Genomic DNA, 16,813 nt, shown 5'->3' with positions numbered 1-16,813 from the left:
CAACAACGTGCTCAGCTTTACCTCAAAATATTTTGACTTTTTCGGCTGTTTTAGCTCGCCTTCTGCACTCCCACCAGTGACTCATCATCGCTGAACAGCAGCAGCGGGACCTACAAGGTAGCTGTGCGTTTAAACACACTGCATTTGTCAAAGCTAGATAGTCGGAAGCAACTTATTTGTCCGTTAAAGAAAGTTTTACGTCAGTTTAGCGGATTCCAGAACGTAGCGCTAACGTATTTAGCTTTTTAAGCTAACGCTAAGCTCGCTAGCCAAAACAAAAAGAGCTACATGGTAAATAACGCGAACTGATTCTATTGAACAGTTGAACAATGGTCTTTAGCTGTCAGGTGTATTTGGCATTAAATAAGTCGAATAAGGGGCGAATTGTCGACAGGATGGCCGGACAAAGCTAGCTTCATTCAGTTTTTTAGGCCTCTTGTTCGAAATAAAATGGAGGGTGATTAGCATTAGCAGGGTAATTGTGCGGTTTGTTTAGAGGTGTGCTAACGTGAATCCAGTCAACTGGGTTATATTTTAAACTTTGGACGTTTAAACTTAACTTAAAATACAGAATATTTGTGTTTTATTGGACAGTAGTTACACAGTCTTACGTTAACGTTAGCACACCGCGTACAGAGCAGAAGGCCTACTTGTTTTCAACTTTGTAAACCCCTGTGTGGAATAAAATCAGTATTTATTTTGTTTCATTCATTCATTTGTAAGATTCTATCACCGTTTACGTTACACTCTTATTTCCTGTTCGAATATTTCTCCACTTTGAAGGAGTCCTTGTAACTCGACTGTGACCTACTTTTAGTCGCTTCTAATAACTTAAATGGCGTTGAAAAAAGTTATGTAAGTTGACCAAAAAAGTTGAAAAGTGATCTATTAAAGAAGTCAAACCTTCTTTGGTTTCGGTTCCTAAATTGTACTAATTTTCTGGTTTTTATTTAACTGTAGATCAAAAACATTTGCGTCTATCAGACAAAACAAACTATTTGAAGACGCAACTTTTTGGAAATTGTAATGCTTATGCACTATTTCAACATTTTATGGATGGGAAAATTAGTTTATTAATCATTTCGAAAAAATAAATTCAAAAGTATATTGATAATAAAGTTGCTTAAGTCAGGGAGGCACGATATTATCAGTAAGTTATCGGTATCTGCAGATTAGGGCTTGAAAATGACACATTGGCATCGACAGATATGTCATTTTATGCCGATATTTCCCGCCCATAAAACAATAAAAAAGCGTGTGCGCTGCCCCCACCACGCCTCTTCTGTCAAGTGTGAAGAAGTAATGTCATCTCAGAAAATGTCCATGTACACAAAATAGGCTCACAAGTACGTAGTATGGCAGTTTTTGGCCACTACAATAAGAGTTGATGTTCTCTGCAATTAGGTGGGGAAAAAACATGTCCCTAATATATCGGTATCGAAATCGGAAATATCTGCATAACAGATATCTGTTGTGTTAATATGTTAATCTATTGTAATGATTATTCAATATTTAAAAAAAAATAGTTTTAAAAAAAATTTAAAAATGTATTCAAAGGTATATTGATAATAAAATAGCTGCTGCGCAAAATATCAGTTATACATTACTTGATTAAGCTGTTTAATCATATGTGGAGTTTGTTAAAGACAAGGATCTTACAGGCCTCAAAGATCCTAACTCAAGTTCTTACTTCCTGTTGTTCCCCGCAGCACGCCTGCAGCTTGGCTCTTCCTCATTATCTCTCAGCCGAGGCCGTAATGATGGAAGAGCAGGGTTTTGATCTGACCCTGAGTCAGAGCCTGCCGCTGAGCCAGGACTCCTTCAGAGAGCTGTGGGAGACTGTGTAAGTTACGCGTTGATACTAAATAACCTTTAAAAAAAATGTGGCTTCCCTCCAGAAGTTAATTTGTTTGTTTTTGCAGGGTCACTCCCTCCATCTCCACCATCCCGACGGTGACTACTGACTCTAATGAAACATGGAGGACAACAGACGGGCAAATAGAAATGATGGTAAGCATGAAATCACATTCTTGTAGTTTCAATCTGAACTTATTTATTTATAGAGGCAGACTGACTCTCTTTCATTCCTCTCATTTCACAGCTCATCAACGATCAGGTGCTGGCTGAGGGGTTTGATAACTTCTTTAACTTCCCTGAGACGTCCACAACAGACGGCGTCACTCCCCCGGCCTCCACCGTCCCGGTCACTACAGATTACCCGGGGGAATACGGCTTCCAGCTGCGCTTTCAGAAGTCCGGCACGGCAAAGTCCGTCACCTCCACTGTAAGCGATTCTTAAACCAAGAGACTCTACTTTTATGTTGAGCTCGTTTCTGTGTTGTAGATCTTGTATAAGTTGATACCAGAAAACGTACTTTCTGGTCTTACTTAATTTGTATTTCACATTTATAACAGAATAACAAACATTTTAGGCCAGACATTTTGAATTTTAAGAGGACTTTCAATCGATTATCCTGCAACCAAACATGGCAAGAATCAGTGTGAGCCTCTCACCGAGAACAAAAGGGATTCAGCAGCTGCTCAGCGCTGAGCCGACATTCCTTTTAACAAGAATTTCTTCCAATCGAAGAGTCGTTTTTATGAGTAGAAACTTTGCTCCTTTTGTTTAAATCTCACTAACTCCAACTTAAATGGAAGTAATTTCATGATTTGAGGTGTAGAAATTTAGTTTTTCTAAATAAACGAGCTTAAGTTTAAATTACCCACAAAATGAGTGAACAGTAAAACTCTCTTACCTTTGCATCGCGTGAAAAATCCATTCTTTGGTATCTCTCATGGTGCCGCTCATGTAGAATCTTATTCATTGTGGCGATTCGCTAAATTTCAAAGTCTAGAGTCATTCGCTGCCTTTGATCGGCCAATGGTGTTAAAGTTTCCGCGGTGACTCAACCAGCAAAGCGCTGCAGTTGGCCAGTTTAGCTGAAGTTAGTGTGCTCTGCTGTGTAACCCCCGCCCCCCTGCGACTTGTGCTCCCCTCTGAGGCAGAGCGGCAGGCTGGTTGTAAAGCACAGCTCTGACATGACGGGGCATGTTCCTGCTCTGCCTTCCTGCAGCACAGAAAGGGTTAAAACCAGAGGAAATGAAGGTAGAAGCTGTCTTTACGTTTGCCTGTTCTGTCCTTACAAGTTTTACATGTAGTTTTTTCTTTACAGAAGAGAGCAGTGATTTATGGAACTAAAAGAAAACAGTTTGACTTTTACTCTTAAGTAAAATAGTGTGCGTGATCTCAGACTTGACATTTGAGTCCTCACACATGTGCACACAGTTCTGCTGCTCCACAAATAGTAACATGTTTTCTTCCTGTGCGTTCTCTCAGTATTCAGAACTTCTAAACAAGCTGTTCTGCCAGCTGGCAAAGACCAGCCCGATCGAGGTGCTGGTGACCAAGGAGCCTCCCGCGGGCGCTGTCCTGAGGGCCACGGCGGTCTATAAGAAGACTGAGCATGTGGCCGAAGTGGTCCGCAGGTGTCCCCATCACCAGAATGAGGATGGTAAGAAGGCGAAGAAATGACGTTGTTAAAGGATCTGATTCTGATGTGGTTTTAATGACGTCGTCTCTGTAGTCCATTCAGCTGTGGAGCAGCGCAGCCACCTGATCCGAGTGGAGGGCAGCCAGAGAGCCCAGTACTTTGAGGATCAGCACACAAAGAGGCAGAGTGTGACCGTCCCCTACGAGCCCCCACAGGTACGCCGGCCCTGTACATCCCCTAACCTGTGACCATAAGGCATATTCTATTCAGGTACATAAAGGAACAAATGTGTCTCATGTTGTTGTTGTCTTTCCTGTTTCAGTTGGGCTCTGAGATGACCACCATCCTGCTCAGCTTCATGTGCAACAGCTCCTGCATGGGGGGCATGAACCGCAGGCCCATCCTCACCATCCTGACCCTCGAGACACCGGAGTAAGTCCTGCTTCTCTTTTAACAGACACTAGGGGGGGTGCAGGATTAGTCGTGTATCTTTTCGTGAAAGGAGGTGGTGTATTTTATTTACCCGTCCGATCATTCGTCTTTCTTTTAGGGGATTGGTCCTGGGCCGGAGGTGCTTCGAGGTGAGGATTTGTGCTTGTCCCGGCAGGGACCGCAAATCAGAGGAGGAGAACCACAACAAATCGCTCAGTGGGAAACAGACAAAAAAACGCAGTACGTTTATTTTTTTTACATCCGTTTAAGTCTCTGGTCCTCGCTTGCTGTTCTCTTTTTAACTTGACTGTTTCTTCAGAGAGCGCCCCGGCACCTGACTCCACCTCCGCCAAGAAGACCAAGTCCGCCTCCAGTGCAGAGGACGACGACAAGGAGGTTTACGTGCTCCATGTAAGTCAAGATGCATGTTGTCATAAAGCGGCGGCCCTGTATGAAATGTTGCACGCTGTTTGATTCCCTGCGCTCTCTCCTGCAGGTCAGAGGTCGGGAGCGCTTTGAGACGCTGAAGAAAATCAACGACGGCCTCGAGCTTTTGGACAAAGAGAAGTGAGTAAAGCAGTTTCTTACAATGACATATATAACTGCAATTATTTTAACTCTTTTTGGTGTCATCAGTCACCTTTTTGGATTTTGTTCCTATAGACAGATGCATACACATTATCCACTGTTACAAAGCTGTATGTGCTCGTCCCAGCGTTACATCGGGACCCTTTTAATGGGTCGTTACAAAACTGAAAAGATGTTTCATAAAATAAAGTTCTTCTAGGATCTTCCAGCCTTTGTGTGCTTTCTTACCATTTCGAATACACCAAATCTGCTTTCATGTCCGCATTGTAAATCCTCCTTTCTCTCCTCAGAGCCAAAACCAAGGTGCCCGTCAAACTGGAGATGCCGCCGCCCTCCAGCGGGAAGAGACTCCTCCGCAAGGGAGAAAAAAGTGACAGCGACTGAGAAGCTCACCTCGCCTTAAATCATGAACAGGCTTTTCCCCTTCCCATGCATCAGGATTATTTCAGGTCATAAGAACCCCCGAATCCGCTCCTGCCTCTGCACACTGCCTCGAGTCCTGTGAACAGGATGTATATGTTAAACTGCATGCATGCCACAGGATACCAGGGGGGGGCTGACGTATTTGTATTTGATCAGTGTTAACGTTGGCAGGGACTTGTCATTTCGTCTGCCATGTTGTCATTTTATAATGTGTTAAATTTAGGTAGTCGAACTGAACTGAAGATTGTTTTTGGTCTTTCAAATACTTTTTTTTAAGTCATAAAGATTATGATCTAAATTGGAGACGTCTGTAATCATACATGATGCTTATTTTAAATATACAAAATAGGTTTTGTATAAACGGGGCTGGCTGGCTCACCCCAGAGACCAAAGTCGGAGTATTCGGCCTCTCTCTGCAGACCACACAATCTTCAGCCAATCAGCACTGTCAATAAAACCACTTTGTTTCCACACTGCCAAAAATATTCTTTAATGCCTATCTTTGTTTTATTTCTGTGTCTTTTATAGATTATTTTGGGATCTTAGTTTTGTATAAGAGGTTTATCTTTCTATATTTTTCATTGTCGTTATTTTTTCATGCTTTTTCTTTTTTTTATACTAATTTGCATATTTGTTACTCGAGCTTAACATCAAAATAAAGTAATAAAATGTGCCGACGCGTTTTCTGTCTTTCTATTTATTACCTCACTGCAGTTTCCATATTAGTGCTTTGCATGTTTCAGAGGTGGATGCAAAGCTGTGTTCAGCTGACCCAGGGTGAACAGGACTTTTTGTTTCTAGTCAAATGTGCTGTTTATTACCTGTTGACTTTCCAGGTGCTACAGAAACACCTTTATGCTCTGATCATTCACTCCTGGTCTCTCGTGTAACAAGATGTATTCGTAGTCTCCGAGTAGTGAGACACTAAATGTTACTTATCCTCGGGTGACATTTAAAGACCCTCAGCATGGGACGGTTTCTTCTCATAGGTAAAATCTTTTTTCTTGCGTCTTTGGGTGAGTATTATTTCCTCTGGTATTTATTGTAACCTGAACACAGCTCATCAATCTGCCGTTTCTGTAATTGATTGTGTGGCCGATGAAATTTAAAGGAGCAGCAATATAGCCATCTATGTCGGTGTGTGTTTCTCCTCAGCTCTGATGTTGACGCTCGGCGCTGCAGAGCGACAGTACTTCCATCAATCGAACCGTGCCACCTGGGAGGAAGCCAGGAAGCACTGCCAGGTACAACAAGATGCCGAAACATGAGGATGTGTTAGAAGCAAGTTTTTAATTTTATACCGCCATGTTGCTTTCATGTACGAGCATTTAATTTATGGTGTAGTGGTTGGTGCTGTTGTCTCACAGCTAGAAGGGTCCCGGTTTGGATGTAGAAGGCTTTTGTGTGTGGAGTTTGCGTGTTCTTGCCGTGCATGCGTGGGTTCCCTCCGTGTGCTCCAGCTTCTTCCCGCAGTCCAAAGACAAGCTCGTTAGGTTCATTGGTGATTAAAGCCGCTTTCCCACTGGTCAAAAAACCCAGCTTTTTTGCTTAATGGGAAAGGCATTCAGACCCGGGTCAAATGACTCTGCAGAAGACCCGGGTAATTATCGCCTCGGCTCCGATCGGCATTGATGGGAACACAAAACCTGTGACGACACGCTCACCTCTGCTCTCTTTCCAGCGCGATGCTATGCTCCGTCTGTAGCTGTAACATCGTTCCAAATTTGTCGGCACCGAGATTGAAAAACAGGATTGAACGAGTAATGGATACAAAAAAGACTTAAGACCTTTCTGGTGCGTTTGTGATGTCAGACGGTGACGCAGCAGAAAAGACACCGACGGGAGGATACTTCACTGGCAATGGGAAAAGAGACAATCGGCATTTATTAGAATAGAATACTTTATTGTCATTATACAATGTACAACGAGATCAGGAGAGCACAGAAAAACAAACAGCCAACAACAACAAACAAAACAAAAGATTGGGAGAAAGTGCGTGAGAGTCAGGGTGTCAGTGATTGTCAGTTCAGAGTGGTGCTGGCTTTGGGGACGAACCTGTTCTTAAGTCTGTTTTCGTTGTGATGCACCTGTAGCGCCTGCCAGAGGGCAACAGGTCAAACATCTGGAAACCAGGATGAGATCTGTCCTTGATGATTTGTGCCTTATTCAGGCAGCAGGAGGTGTAAATGTCCATCAGGGAGGGGAGAGGGAAGCCAACAATTTTCTGAGCTGTTTTGATTACCCTCTGAATCCTCTTCCTGTCTGCCTCAGTGCAGCTGCCGTACCACACTGTGATGCAGTACGTCATCAGGCTCTCAGTGGATGAGCGGTAGAAGGTCAGCAGCAGATTAGCGCTGAGGTTGTTCCTCCTGAGGACCCTCAGGAAGTGTAGCCGCTGCTGAGTCTTCTTGATGACTGCTGTGATTCTCCGTCCAGGATAGGTTGGCTGAGATGAGAACATCAAGGAACCTGAAGGTGTGAACCTGCTCGACACACTCGCCGTTGACGCAGAGGGGGGCAGAGTCTGTTCTGTTCTTCCTAAAGTCCAGGATGATCTCTTTAGTTTTTGTGGTGTTCAATGCCAGGGGGGAGGCAGCCTTTGATGTATGGAAGAACCAGCCTCTCGAAGCACTTCATGATTACCGGCGTGAGTGCTACAGGGCGGTAGACGTTCAAAGTGGCTGGGGGTGACTTCTTGGGTACCGGGATGATTGTTGCAGATTTCAGGCAGGGGGGGGATGATTGCTTGGGCCAGGGAGAAACTGAAGATGCTGGTGAAGACAGGTGTGAGCTGGTGGGTGCATGCTCTGAGCACCTTGCCAGGCACTCGTGGCCAGCAGCCTTCCTGGGGTTCACTGCCCGAAGCACCCGCCTCACGTCATGCTCCTGTACAGAGAGTGCAGGGGTGCAGGACGCTGGTGGGGGCAGGGGTGAGTGTTGCTGTGATGATTCAAAGCGAGCAAAGGAAAGGAAGGAGTTCAGCTCCTCTGCCAGTGATACACTCAAATCCCCTGTTGTCACGTCACAGTCCCTGTAGTTTGTGATCTGCTGTAAGCCCTGCCACACCTGCTGTGAATTATTGCTGGAGAGATGGGTCTCTATTCTCCTCATAAGATCTGCTTTGGCTTTCTTAATTCCTCTTTTCAGGTCAGCTCTAGCAGAACTGTACAGAGCTCTGTCACCAGAGTCACAGGCCCTGAGGAGCTTGCGGACCTGGCTAGTCATCCAGGGTTTCTGGTTTGGGAAAACCCCAATGCTTTCATCCACAGTCACAATGCCAATGCAGAACTTGATGTAAGCTAGTACTGTGAATGTTTCTAGGTCCTGGTGTTCAAATAGAGTCCAATCCGTGAGATCAAAACAGTCCTGTAACTCAAAAAGTGCACTTACAGGCCAAGTTGTAACAGTCTTTGTAGTAGGCCTGGTTCTCCGTCGGAGGGGGGTGTATGCTGGGGTAAGCAGCAGGGAGAGGTGGTCTGACTGGCCCAGGTGGGGGAGAGGTATGGCTCTGTAGGCGTACTTGACAATAGAATACACATGATCAAGAGTGTTTCCTCCTCTAGTTGGACACTTGACGGGAGTACAGTCTTCAAGATTGCCTTATCGCTGTTGTTTGTTTATGGTGCTCAATAGGGGAGAGAGTGCCGTGCTAACGTTAGCATCGGGTGGAATGTAAACAGCCGTGACAATCACTACTGTTAGCTCTCTTGGTGACTGACAGGTACTCCAGGTCAGGGGAACAATGCTCGTCTATGATCATGCTGTTGTCGCACCAGTCGGGTCTCCCGGGTATGAAAGGGGTATGTGATTGACTAGAGATCAGTCCAGGGTGTACCCCGCCTCTCGCCCAATGACGGCTGGGATATAAGCAGTATAGATGATTCATGGATGTTCATTTATGGGCGTTAAGTACTTTAAAGTCATAAGTAAGGTAGACCTTTAAAAGTCCTAATGGTTTATATACAAACTATGCTGTTGTAACCTTTCACTTCCTATCAGGTATGTTTCAAAGACCTGGTGACACTGACTCCTGAAAACATACAAACCATCGTCAAGGAAGCTTCATCTGAATCCTGGGTCGGCCTCCGCAAGAACTTCTACTCGACTAGCAACACCACCAGCAACTCAACCAGCGACTACCCTGTAAACGCTACCAGTTACATCGCAAGTAATGCCACCAGTAACACCACCAGCAACTCAACCAGCGACTACCCTGTAAACGCTACCAGTTACATCGCAAGTAATGCCACCAGTAACACCACCAGCAACTCAACCAGCGACTACCCTGTAAACGCTACCAGTTACATCGCAAGTAATGCCACCAGTAACTCCACTAGCAAGCCTAGTATGCCCTGGTCCCGCTGGGCCAACGGGGATCCCCTCTCCTTCCAGAACTGGTACCCTGGTTGGCCCGTTTTCAAATCCTCCCTCCCAAAACGAGTCTGCTGCAGCTGCTCCTGCACATGCCCAGTGACGACAACCCCGAGAACGACAACCTCCACCACATCCACAGAGTTTACAACCCCAGATGTGACGAGCTCCACTGGACTGGGAGAGCACACAACTGACAATGTGAAAGACGTGAGCAGCTTTACCGACGCAACCACAGGTCAGAACGTGACTGATGTTACTGGATTCAGTGAGAACGCCACCGAAAACATGACAGACATGAGCAGCTTTAGCGACATAACCATATATGAAAATGTGACTGATGTTTTTAGAGTCGCTGCATTTATGATAGAAAACATGACAGACGTGAGCACCTCTACCGACGCAACCACAGGTCAGAACATGACTGATGTTACTGGTGTCAGCGAGTACGCCACCGAAAACATGACAGACGTGAGCAGCTTTACCGACGCAACCACAGGTCAGAACGTGACTGATGTTACTGGGGTCAGCGAGTACGCCACCGAAAACATGACAGACGTGAGCACCTCTACCGACGCAACCACAGGTCAGAACGTGACTGATGTTACTGGATTCAGCGAGTACGCCACCGAAAACATGACAGACGTGAGCACCTCTACCGACACAACCACAAGTCAGAACGTGACTGATGTTACTGGGGTCAGCGAGTACGCCACCGAAAACATGACAGACGTGAGCAGCTTTACCGACGCAACCACAGGTCAGAACATGACTGATGTTACTGGATTCAGCGAGTACACAACCGAAAACATGACAACTTCTACTGAGACGATAAAGATCTCAACCAAAAACACCCCAGTGTTTACCACAACCCCCCCCATGACGACTTCAGCGCCACCAATACAGGCAGAGTGCGTGCGCTCCCCGATGCTGACGCCGGATGTCCCTGAAGCCGATGAGAACTACATTGAGGACTCTTGTGTGGCCATGCTCGGCTTTGGAGCCTGGATAGAAAAGGACTGCTACGATCTTCTGTCTTTTATCTGTTATGAAGGTAAGAGTCTCTGTTGTCATCCTATTATTTTCCCCCAGTATGATAGTTTGATGCAACACTTCATTAAAATACAAAAACACTCAAAGCTGCTGATTTTCCGATATAATTGTTTCCCATCTGATTCATATACCTGGACTTAAAGCTCCTGTGAGGAACTTCCTGTTTGTGTTGACTTTGGCGCCCCCTGTGGACAAAGCCGTACCTCTTATCGCTCTTATCGCTTTGTCCTGTACAATGTTGGATGTCCAGACTAAACGTGGGTGGAGTTTCAGATCCGTAGGTATAAGTATGTTGGAGTAATCCCCAGGCTTCTTAGCTCAGTCTGCAGGCTGCTGAGAACAAACTGTTCACACAGATTTTTCTACACGCTGCACTTTGTGATGTCATAAATTGCAGCCTCAGCAGGATTCAGAGAGCTGGCCAATCAGAAGAAACATGGGCTTGTAGGGGCGGGGTTTCTTAAAGGGACAGAGCTGACTGAGTCGTTTTAGGCAGAGGCTGTATGAGGGCCTGCACAGAGCACCAGTGTGAGAAAAATGATGATCAAACTGTAAATTATGCTAAGCTACTCCACAGGTATCACAGAGTGAAATATGGAGCTTGAAATTAGCATAATACCCCCCCTTTAAGCTTTTTTTTGTCAGTATAAACACCTGCCTTATGACACATCACATTAGCCTCAGCTATAGTTTGTGAAGCATTGTTAGCATTGTTATTGTGAGCCTGTTAGCATGTTTAAGTTAGCATTTAGCTCAAATAATGTCATTTCCTTGGTTAAGCCTCGTAGGTCTTGATATCTGAGGTTGTTTGCCAACGATCAATCAATCTTATTTTCAGATCGTTTCTTTGGCCAAGCCAACGTCTCCGACGTTACCTCCAACAGCGCCAACCTCACATGGCTGCCCGGGACCGGTGACATCAGCCATTACCGCGTGGAGGTCAGTGGTGATAAAATGTTGATAGATAACCAGACTGGTTTGTCCTCTGACCTTGGGAACCTGACAGCAGGCACACGCTACTCAGTGCAGGTGTTTCCTGTGAAGTGTGTCAGAGACCTCAGCCCGCAGGAGGTCGCCTTCTACACCAGTGAGTTCTGTCATTTCATCCCTGTGTACCAACTTTTCTCGTAGTAATGCAAACACTCGTAACACTTGTAACACTAATCTCTCCTGTTATTCAGCACCAAACAAAGTCGAAAACCTCACAGCCGCCAACGAGACAGAAACCTCCATCTCCCTGAGCTGGGACAAACCAGCAGGAGGGGTGGCTTTCTATCTTATAAAGTATGAGAATCAGGAGACTGAAAGTAAGACAGCGGGCACAGTGGTCGAGGGTTTGACACCTGGAAGTCTTTACACATTCACCGTCCTCTCTGGAGTCGGAGACGGGTCCAAGTGGAGCGAAGAATCCAACGTCACAAAATACACCAGTGAGTCTAGGCCTTTTTTTTGGCTTTAAATTCTATTCATATTGTTTTTTGACCTCTTAATGAGTCGACAAGTTTAACAGGAAGCACACTTTAAGATCGAGACCAGGGAACCAAACTCAAAAGCTTTTTAAGACCTAATGAGGAAGAGGTTTATAGCTGTTCAGTTCTTGCTAACATGGCATAAAATTCAAATCAGCTCAGGTAAATTAGAGTCCGTCAGTAAACAGAGGGTTTGTTTCATGTTTATCTGTTTCCTCTTTCAGAGCCGGGAAAAGTTTCCAACCTGACGGTGTCCAGTAACACCAACACCTCACTGCTACTAAAGTGGGATCCACCCAAAGGAAGCACCACAGGTTTCTCTGTAAAGGCCGGGCCAAGCAGTGGAAAGTATGCGATAGACAGTACAGATGTTGTGTACTTGCATGGGAGGGTATTGTTGACCTGTTGGTCTGTCCACCGTTAAGTTGAAATATTGAGATACTAATAATTTGGTTTGCAGCCAACGTTACAACGTCAAAGTTTGTGTTCAATGCGAGCTAATGTTAGCATGCTAACAAGCGACAATAAGATGGTGAACGTATAACAGTAAGCATCATACCTGCTAAACATGTTAGCATTGTCAGTGTGAGCATGTTTAAGTTAGCATTTAGCTCAAATAATGGCTGCTCTCTTTTAAAGCCTCACAGATCTGTTAGCATGGCTGCACATTAAGAAAATAAAACCATGCAGTTGTTATGTAACCTTTGATGGATCGTATTAGTCTATATTTTCCATGTTAGTCCGTCCAACCCGGACTCACAGGTGTCTCTTCGAGCAGCATGTTTCGTAAAGCGTCTGTGTCTCTTCCTAACAGTGAATCGTTTTATGAAGTGGTGAAGCAAACAGAAGTGAATGTAACAGGCCTGTTGACAGGCTCCAAGATAACCCTCAGTGTGAGAGCCCTGATTAATGACACCCTGGAGGGAGACGAAGTGACCACCTACAGCTACACTGGTAACACTGGGATAATAGTTGATCATTTTGGTCTCCTGCTGTGTTGAATTTCACTAATCAGACTTTGTGGTTCCTTCATAGCTCCTGAACCGATTTCGAACTTGATTATGTCGTCCGCCTCAAACAACTTCCTCGAAGCCCGCTGGAACCGTCCTGAGGGGAATTATTCGTCTTTCACCGTCGAGCTGCAGCTTGATGGCGTAAAAGTGAACACAAGTTACAACCTGACAGAGGTGTTTGTGAAATTTACGGGACTGAAGACTGCAGCTGGGTACACGGTGATCGTGTACGCCGTTAGCGGACATCTCAAAAGCCCGCCAGTGAAAGGAATCTTCTTTACCTGTGAGTCCAAAAGATAAAGTCAAATTTATTCTTTTTTTTTTATCACTAATTTGGTTTATAGACAAATACCTGCAAAACATACACCGTTACATTAGCCTCAGCTAGTTTGTTACGCTAATTAGCTCATGGTTGCATGCTAACAAGCTAAAATAAGATGGTGAACGTGGTAAATATTACACTAGCTAAAAATCAGGATGTTAGCATTGTCATTGTGAGCACGTTAGCATGTTTAAGTTAGCATTTAGCTCAAATACATGCCATTTCCGTAAAAAGATCCAACTTCGGGACTCCCTAAAACCACGGCATTTCACCCGGATGGGCGTGGCTTTGCAGGACGTAACAGTGCACGCGTCGGCGAGCCCCGTGACCCTCAGCCGTCTCAGCGCTAATTGTTTGTAAGCTAACGTTTCGATAACAGGTTTCCTTTGAAACAAGTGTCACGTGCGCAGCGCTTGGTAACGTTTGCCCTGTGGGGCTGTAGAGAATGAAGTTAACCGAGTCTGTTGTTAACGTGGGTTAGATGCTATTACATATACACACCTCATGTGTACAAGGAAGCTTACTGTCTTGTAAGCTCATTTGGGCTGGGCATCTATTGCTGCAAGATACTACATTGATATCAGAGTACAGTTTCTAAATGTTTAATCTTGGCATTAAAGATGCAGTAACATCATTAAAATTTTGTTATATTTGCTCAAACTGTCACTTTAAACATGCAGCAGTTCATGAGAGAGATAATCATGTTCCTCTGGCTCCTCCCACTGCTCCTAATGGCATTTGTAAGAGCCCAGCGCTCCCGAATCACACAGCCAATCAGAACAGTCTCTCAGGCTGCTGTCAATCACACGCTGCGCCGCACCACTCCTCCGCGCATGCTCACACGGTCAGCCTCAATTTCTTCAGCGTGGCTTGTGCCCACCTTGGCTAAAAAAAATCACAATCACAGGGAATGCAAAACTGCCCATCCCTCCACTGACAACTACATCTTATACTTAAAGACCGTTACACCTGAGAAGAGAAATGAGGAAAAGCATGCTTAAAAGAAAGAGTTGGACCGAGACAGAACGGGAACCAAGAGGTTGTAATCTTGAAGCAAAGTCCACTCTCTTCTCCGTCTCACCTACTGCAGCTTTTAGGCAACAAATAAGAATAATAAACAACTTTTTAGGTTAAGTTGTTGCTAGCTTATCTGAAAACTGACGAGACGAGCTGAATGTGAGCCGCAGAGAACGGGCGTCAGGCACACAACACTCTGTGAGACGCAGGACGTAAGGCCCCGCCCCTGAAACACCGTGTTTCGAGGGAGTCCCATCCAGCTTCACCTGTAAGTCAGAAAATGAATCTGATGTCCCAACAGTTTCGTTGTTGGCACTAACCTCTTACATTCTCACAATAAAAGCGACCCTGTGTTTCGCCAGCTGAATGCTTTTAATTTGAAGCCGCAGTGAGAAATGTTGGTTAGCATTAGCGGCCGCTTAATACAACGCTTGAATATTATTGCCTCATACGAATTAGGCTATGGAACTATTATATCGAGAGTGCATTAAACGGCTGTTGTTGAAAAATCCTGCCTGTTATTTGCTCTCTGTTGCCTGACGACTGCACAACATCTGATATATCGCTGCCTCATCTTCTCTCTTCCTTCATTCCAGTGCCGTCACCGCCTTCTCATCCTACAGTCATCAACTCGGGCAAACACAATATGTCCTTCCAGTGGAATGCGCCCGTCAACACGGCGTCAGTCACGTACTTGGCCAAAATCAGCTCCAGCTTCTGGGGCCACAGCTTCTCCGCTAACGTGACCCAAACCAATCACACGTTTAAGGGGTTGAACTCAGGGACGAGGTACAAGTTTGAAGTGCGAACAGTGGCGGGTGAAAAATCAAGTCTCCCAGTGGACATATCTCACTCTACAGGTGAGAATCCCAGACTCAAGACTATACTGGTTTCTTTGGACACATTTACTACATTAGGGTTTTTTTTAAACGTAGGCAGCCTTAGGTTTGTGTTTGCTAAAAATAAACCGACAAAGCTTTATAAATCAAACTACATAAAGCTCCCTAAGAAATCAGTCTAAACGTGTATTTTATGTGTTAGAAAATGGCGAGTATTAATGTAAAGAATGGATTAAAGGATCTGAAGTCCGTGTGTTTGTGACTCGTATCTTAGGCGACAAAACAAACATGCAAATTTGACAACATTACGGCCGTTTGCTTCCTCTTCACACACTATCTGTTTGTTCCTCAGAGGCGGACACAAGAACGATCAGTCTGTCCATGTTGTGCTCGTCAGCATTGCCTCTCCACTGTGATAACAGCTCCACAAAGGACAGTGTGTTTCAGAAGGTATGTCACCACAGGGACAAATACACATACAGCGTCCCTTCATAGTTTTCTTTAATTTTGTGTGTTTGTTTTTTTTTGCAGTTGAAGGAACATTTCCAAGAAAAGTTGGGGGACAATGTTTTCTGGACGCTGGAGAAGCAGGAAACGGGTTAGAAACACAAGTTAATTTTGTGTCCTAATTGGTGTTTTGGAAATTACATATTAGATCAACATGTTTGATATTCTGTCAGAGGAACTGAGAGGTTTTAATTCTGTCTGTCGTGATTTTAAACGTAGCTACAATTCTCAATGATATTCAGAATATCACAACCTCTCTTGCGATATTGCTTATATATCACAGTTATACGAGCGGCAAACAGTAGTGAAAAGTAACAATCAACAACAGATTATTTTCTGCTCCACCAACTCAACTTAACTGAAACTGGACCTTTGTTGCCTAGCAACCCAAACATTCTCCTGCCCTCTGTGTCTCCAGGTTACCACACATCAGCTGTTTTTTATCATGTACATGTATCTGTTTGTTTTAATGTATCATCAACCAGTCAGAGTCAGAGGCACCAGCTTGATCAACGTGTGATGTTAACTAACAGTATTCAGAACACCTGGCTGCGGCGGAGTGATACACAGAGTGAAAAGTCCCAGTGATGTTGTTCTCTATATCAGCACTAATGGAATGCCTCTTATCCAATCAGAACACTTGGCCGGAACTAACTGTTGTTTAATATATAATAATACTATGATCTATTTTAGACTTTCGCATCCTTTCCTCTTGTTTTTTTCGCGCGCTCGCTTCCTGTGTGTATGATTTGGTATGGTTGATTTCTGCCTGAAGAAAAAAAATATATATATAAATATACCTTGTTCCATTGCTAATAAAGTGACATGAATACACAAACCAATTACCGTAATGGTACTGTTTGTGTTTACTTCTTCCTCCGAGACAATATCAACTATGGTTCAAGAAAATAAAAGTAGTGCACACTCTTTCCCTTTGTTCCCTTTTCTTCGAACTTTATTGATTTCCAGCAGCAGAGAGAAACAATAAAGTTAAATAAAAGCACAACAAAGGAAAATTTCTCACCAGGTATAAAAAGTCCCTGTTCCACTTTACATCAGTTTCAGGGATCAGTAAATTTACATTTTTGCAACTTTTATCATGAAAAATCAAACTTTACTGCAGCCCACATTGATAACCACAATGACCCGATGGCTCTATTTGATGATTGAAGATCTATAGATAAAGATAGAATAAAGATAATCAGCAGATCGTTGAGGTCAGATCAGCAGAGAAACATGCAACACACAGACGTGTTAAAATTCACATGAAAAAAACACAACAGCGAAA

The 16,813-nt window shown here is 44.4% G+C and overlaps 2 protein-coding genes across 2 annotated transcripts; both read left to right on the top strand.

Annotated features, from left to right (window-relative positions):
• LOC138600883 (cellular tumor antigen p53-like) lies at positions 1-5,607 on the top strand. The gene is made up of 11 exons (XM_069672414.1): positions 1-117; positions 1,710-1,843; positions 1,923-2,010; positions 2,102-2,284; positions 3,338-3,512; positions 3,585-3,706; positions 3,814-3,923; positions 4,042-4,163; positions 4,243-4,334; positions 4,420-4,490; positions 4,802-5,607. The coding sequence occupies exons 2-11, from the start codon at positions 1,758-1,760 to the stop codon at positions 4,893-4,895; spliced, it is 1,143 nt and encodes a 380-aa protein (XP_069528515.1). The 5' UTR covers positions 1-117; positions 1,710-1,757; the 3' UTR covers positions 4,896-5,607.
• Positions 5,608-5,838: 231 nt separating this feature from the next.
• Positions 5,839-16,357, top strand: LOC138600999 (serine-rich adhesin for platelets). Its single transcript, XM_069672566.1, has 11 exons — positions 5,839-5,923; positions 6,090-6,178; positions 8,934-10,359; positions 11,197-11,445; positions 11,540-11,788; positions 12,052-12,175; positions 12,642-12,781; positions 12,863-13,123; positions 14,776-15,039; positions 15,371-15,468; positions 15,550-16,357. Exons 1-11 carry the CDS (start codon positions 5,902-5,904, stop codon positions 15,619-15,621), a joined length of 2,994 nt encoding a protein of 997 aa, XP_069528667.1. The 5' UTR covers positions 5,839-5,901; the 3' UTR covers positions 15,622-16,357.
• Positions 16,358-16,813: the final 456 nt, after the last annotated feature.

The sequence above is a fragment of the Semicossyphus pulcher genome, unplaced genomic scaffold, assembly GCF_022749685.1.
Source record: "Semicossyphus pulcher isolate SPU_LCO1_2020_fin unplaced genomic scaffold, fSemPul1.0.p SCAF_21, whole genome shotgun sequence".
In the NCBI taxonomy this organism is placed as follows: Eukaryota; Metazoa; Chordata; class Actinopteri; order Labriformes; family Labridae; genus Semicossyphus; species Semicossyphus pulcher.
The sequence above is the reverse complement of the archived record's forward strand: the minus strand, read 5'-3'. Positions and strand labels throughout refer to the sequence as shown.

Coding starts and splice junctions, on each gene's coding strand:
- LOC138600883 (XM_069672414.1), top strand. CDS start 1,758: ATGATGGAAGAGCAGGGTTTTGATCTGACCCTGAGTCAGAGCCTGCCG. Junction 1,844..1,922: donor AGAGAGCTGTGGGAGACTGT/GTAAGTTACGCG, acceptor TTGTTTTTGCAG/GGTCACTCCCTCCATCTCCA. Junction 2,011..2,101: donor ACGGGCAAATAGAAATGATG/GTAAGCATGAAA, acceptor CTCATTTCACAG/CTCATCAACGATCAGGTGCT.
- LOC138600999 (XM_069672566.1), top strand. CDS start 5,902: ATGGGACGGTTTCTTCTCATAG. Junction 12,176..12,641: donor GCCGGGCCAAGCAGTGGAAA/GTATGCGATAGA, acceptor TCTTCCTAACAG/TGAATCGTTTTATGAAGTGG. Junction 15,040..15,370: donor GGACATATCTCACTCTACAG/GTGAGAATCCCA, acceptor TTTGTTCCTCAG/AGGCGGACACAAGAACGATC.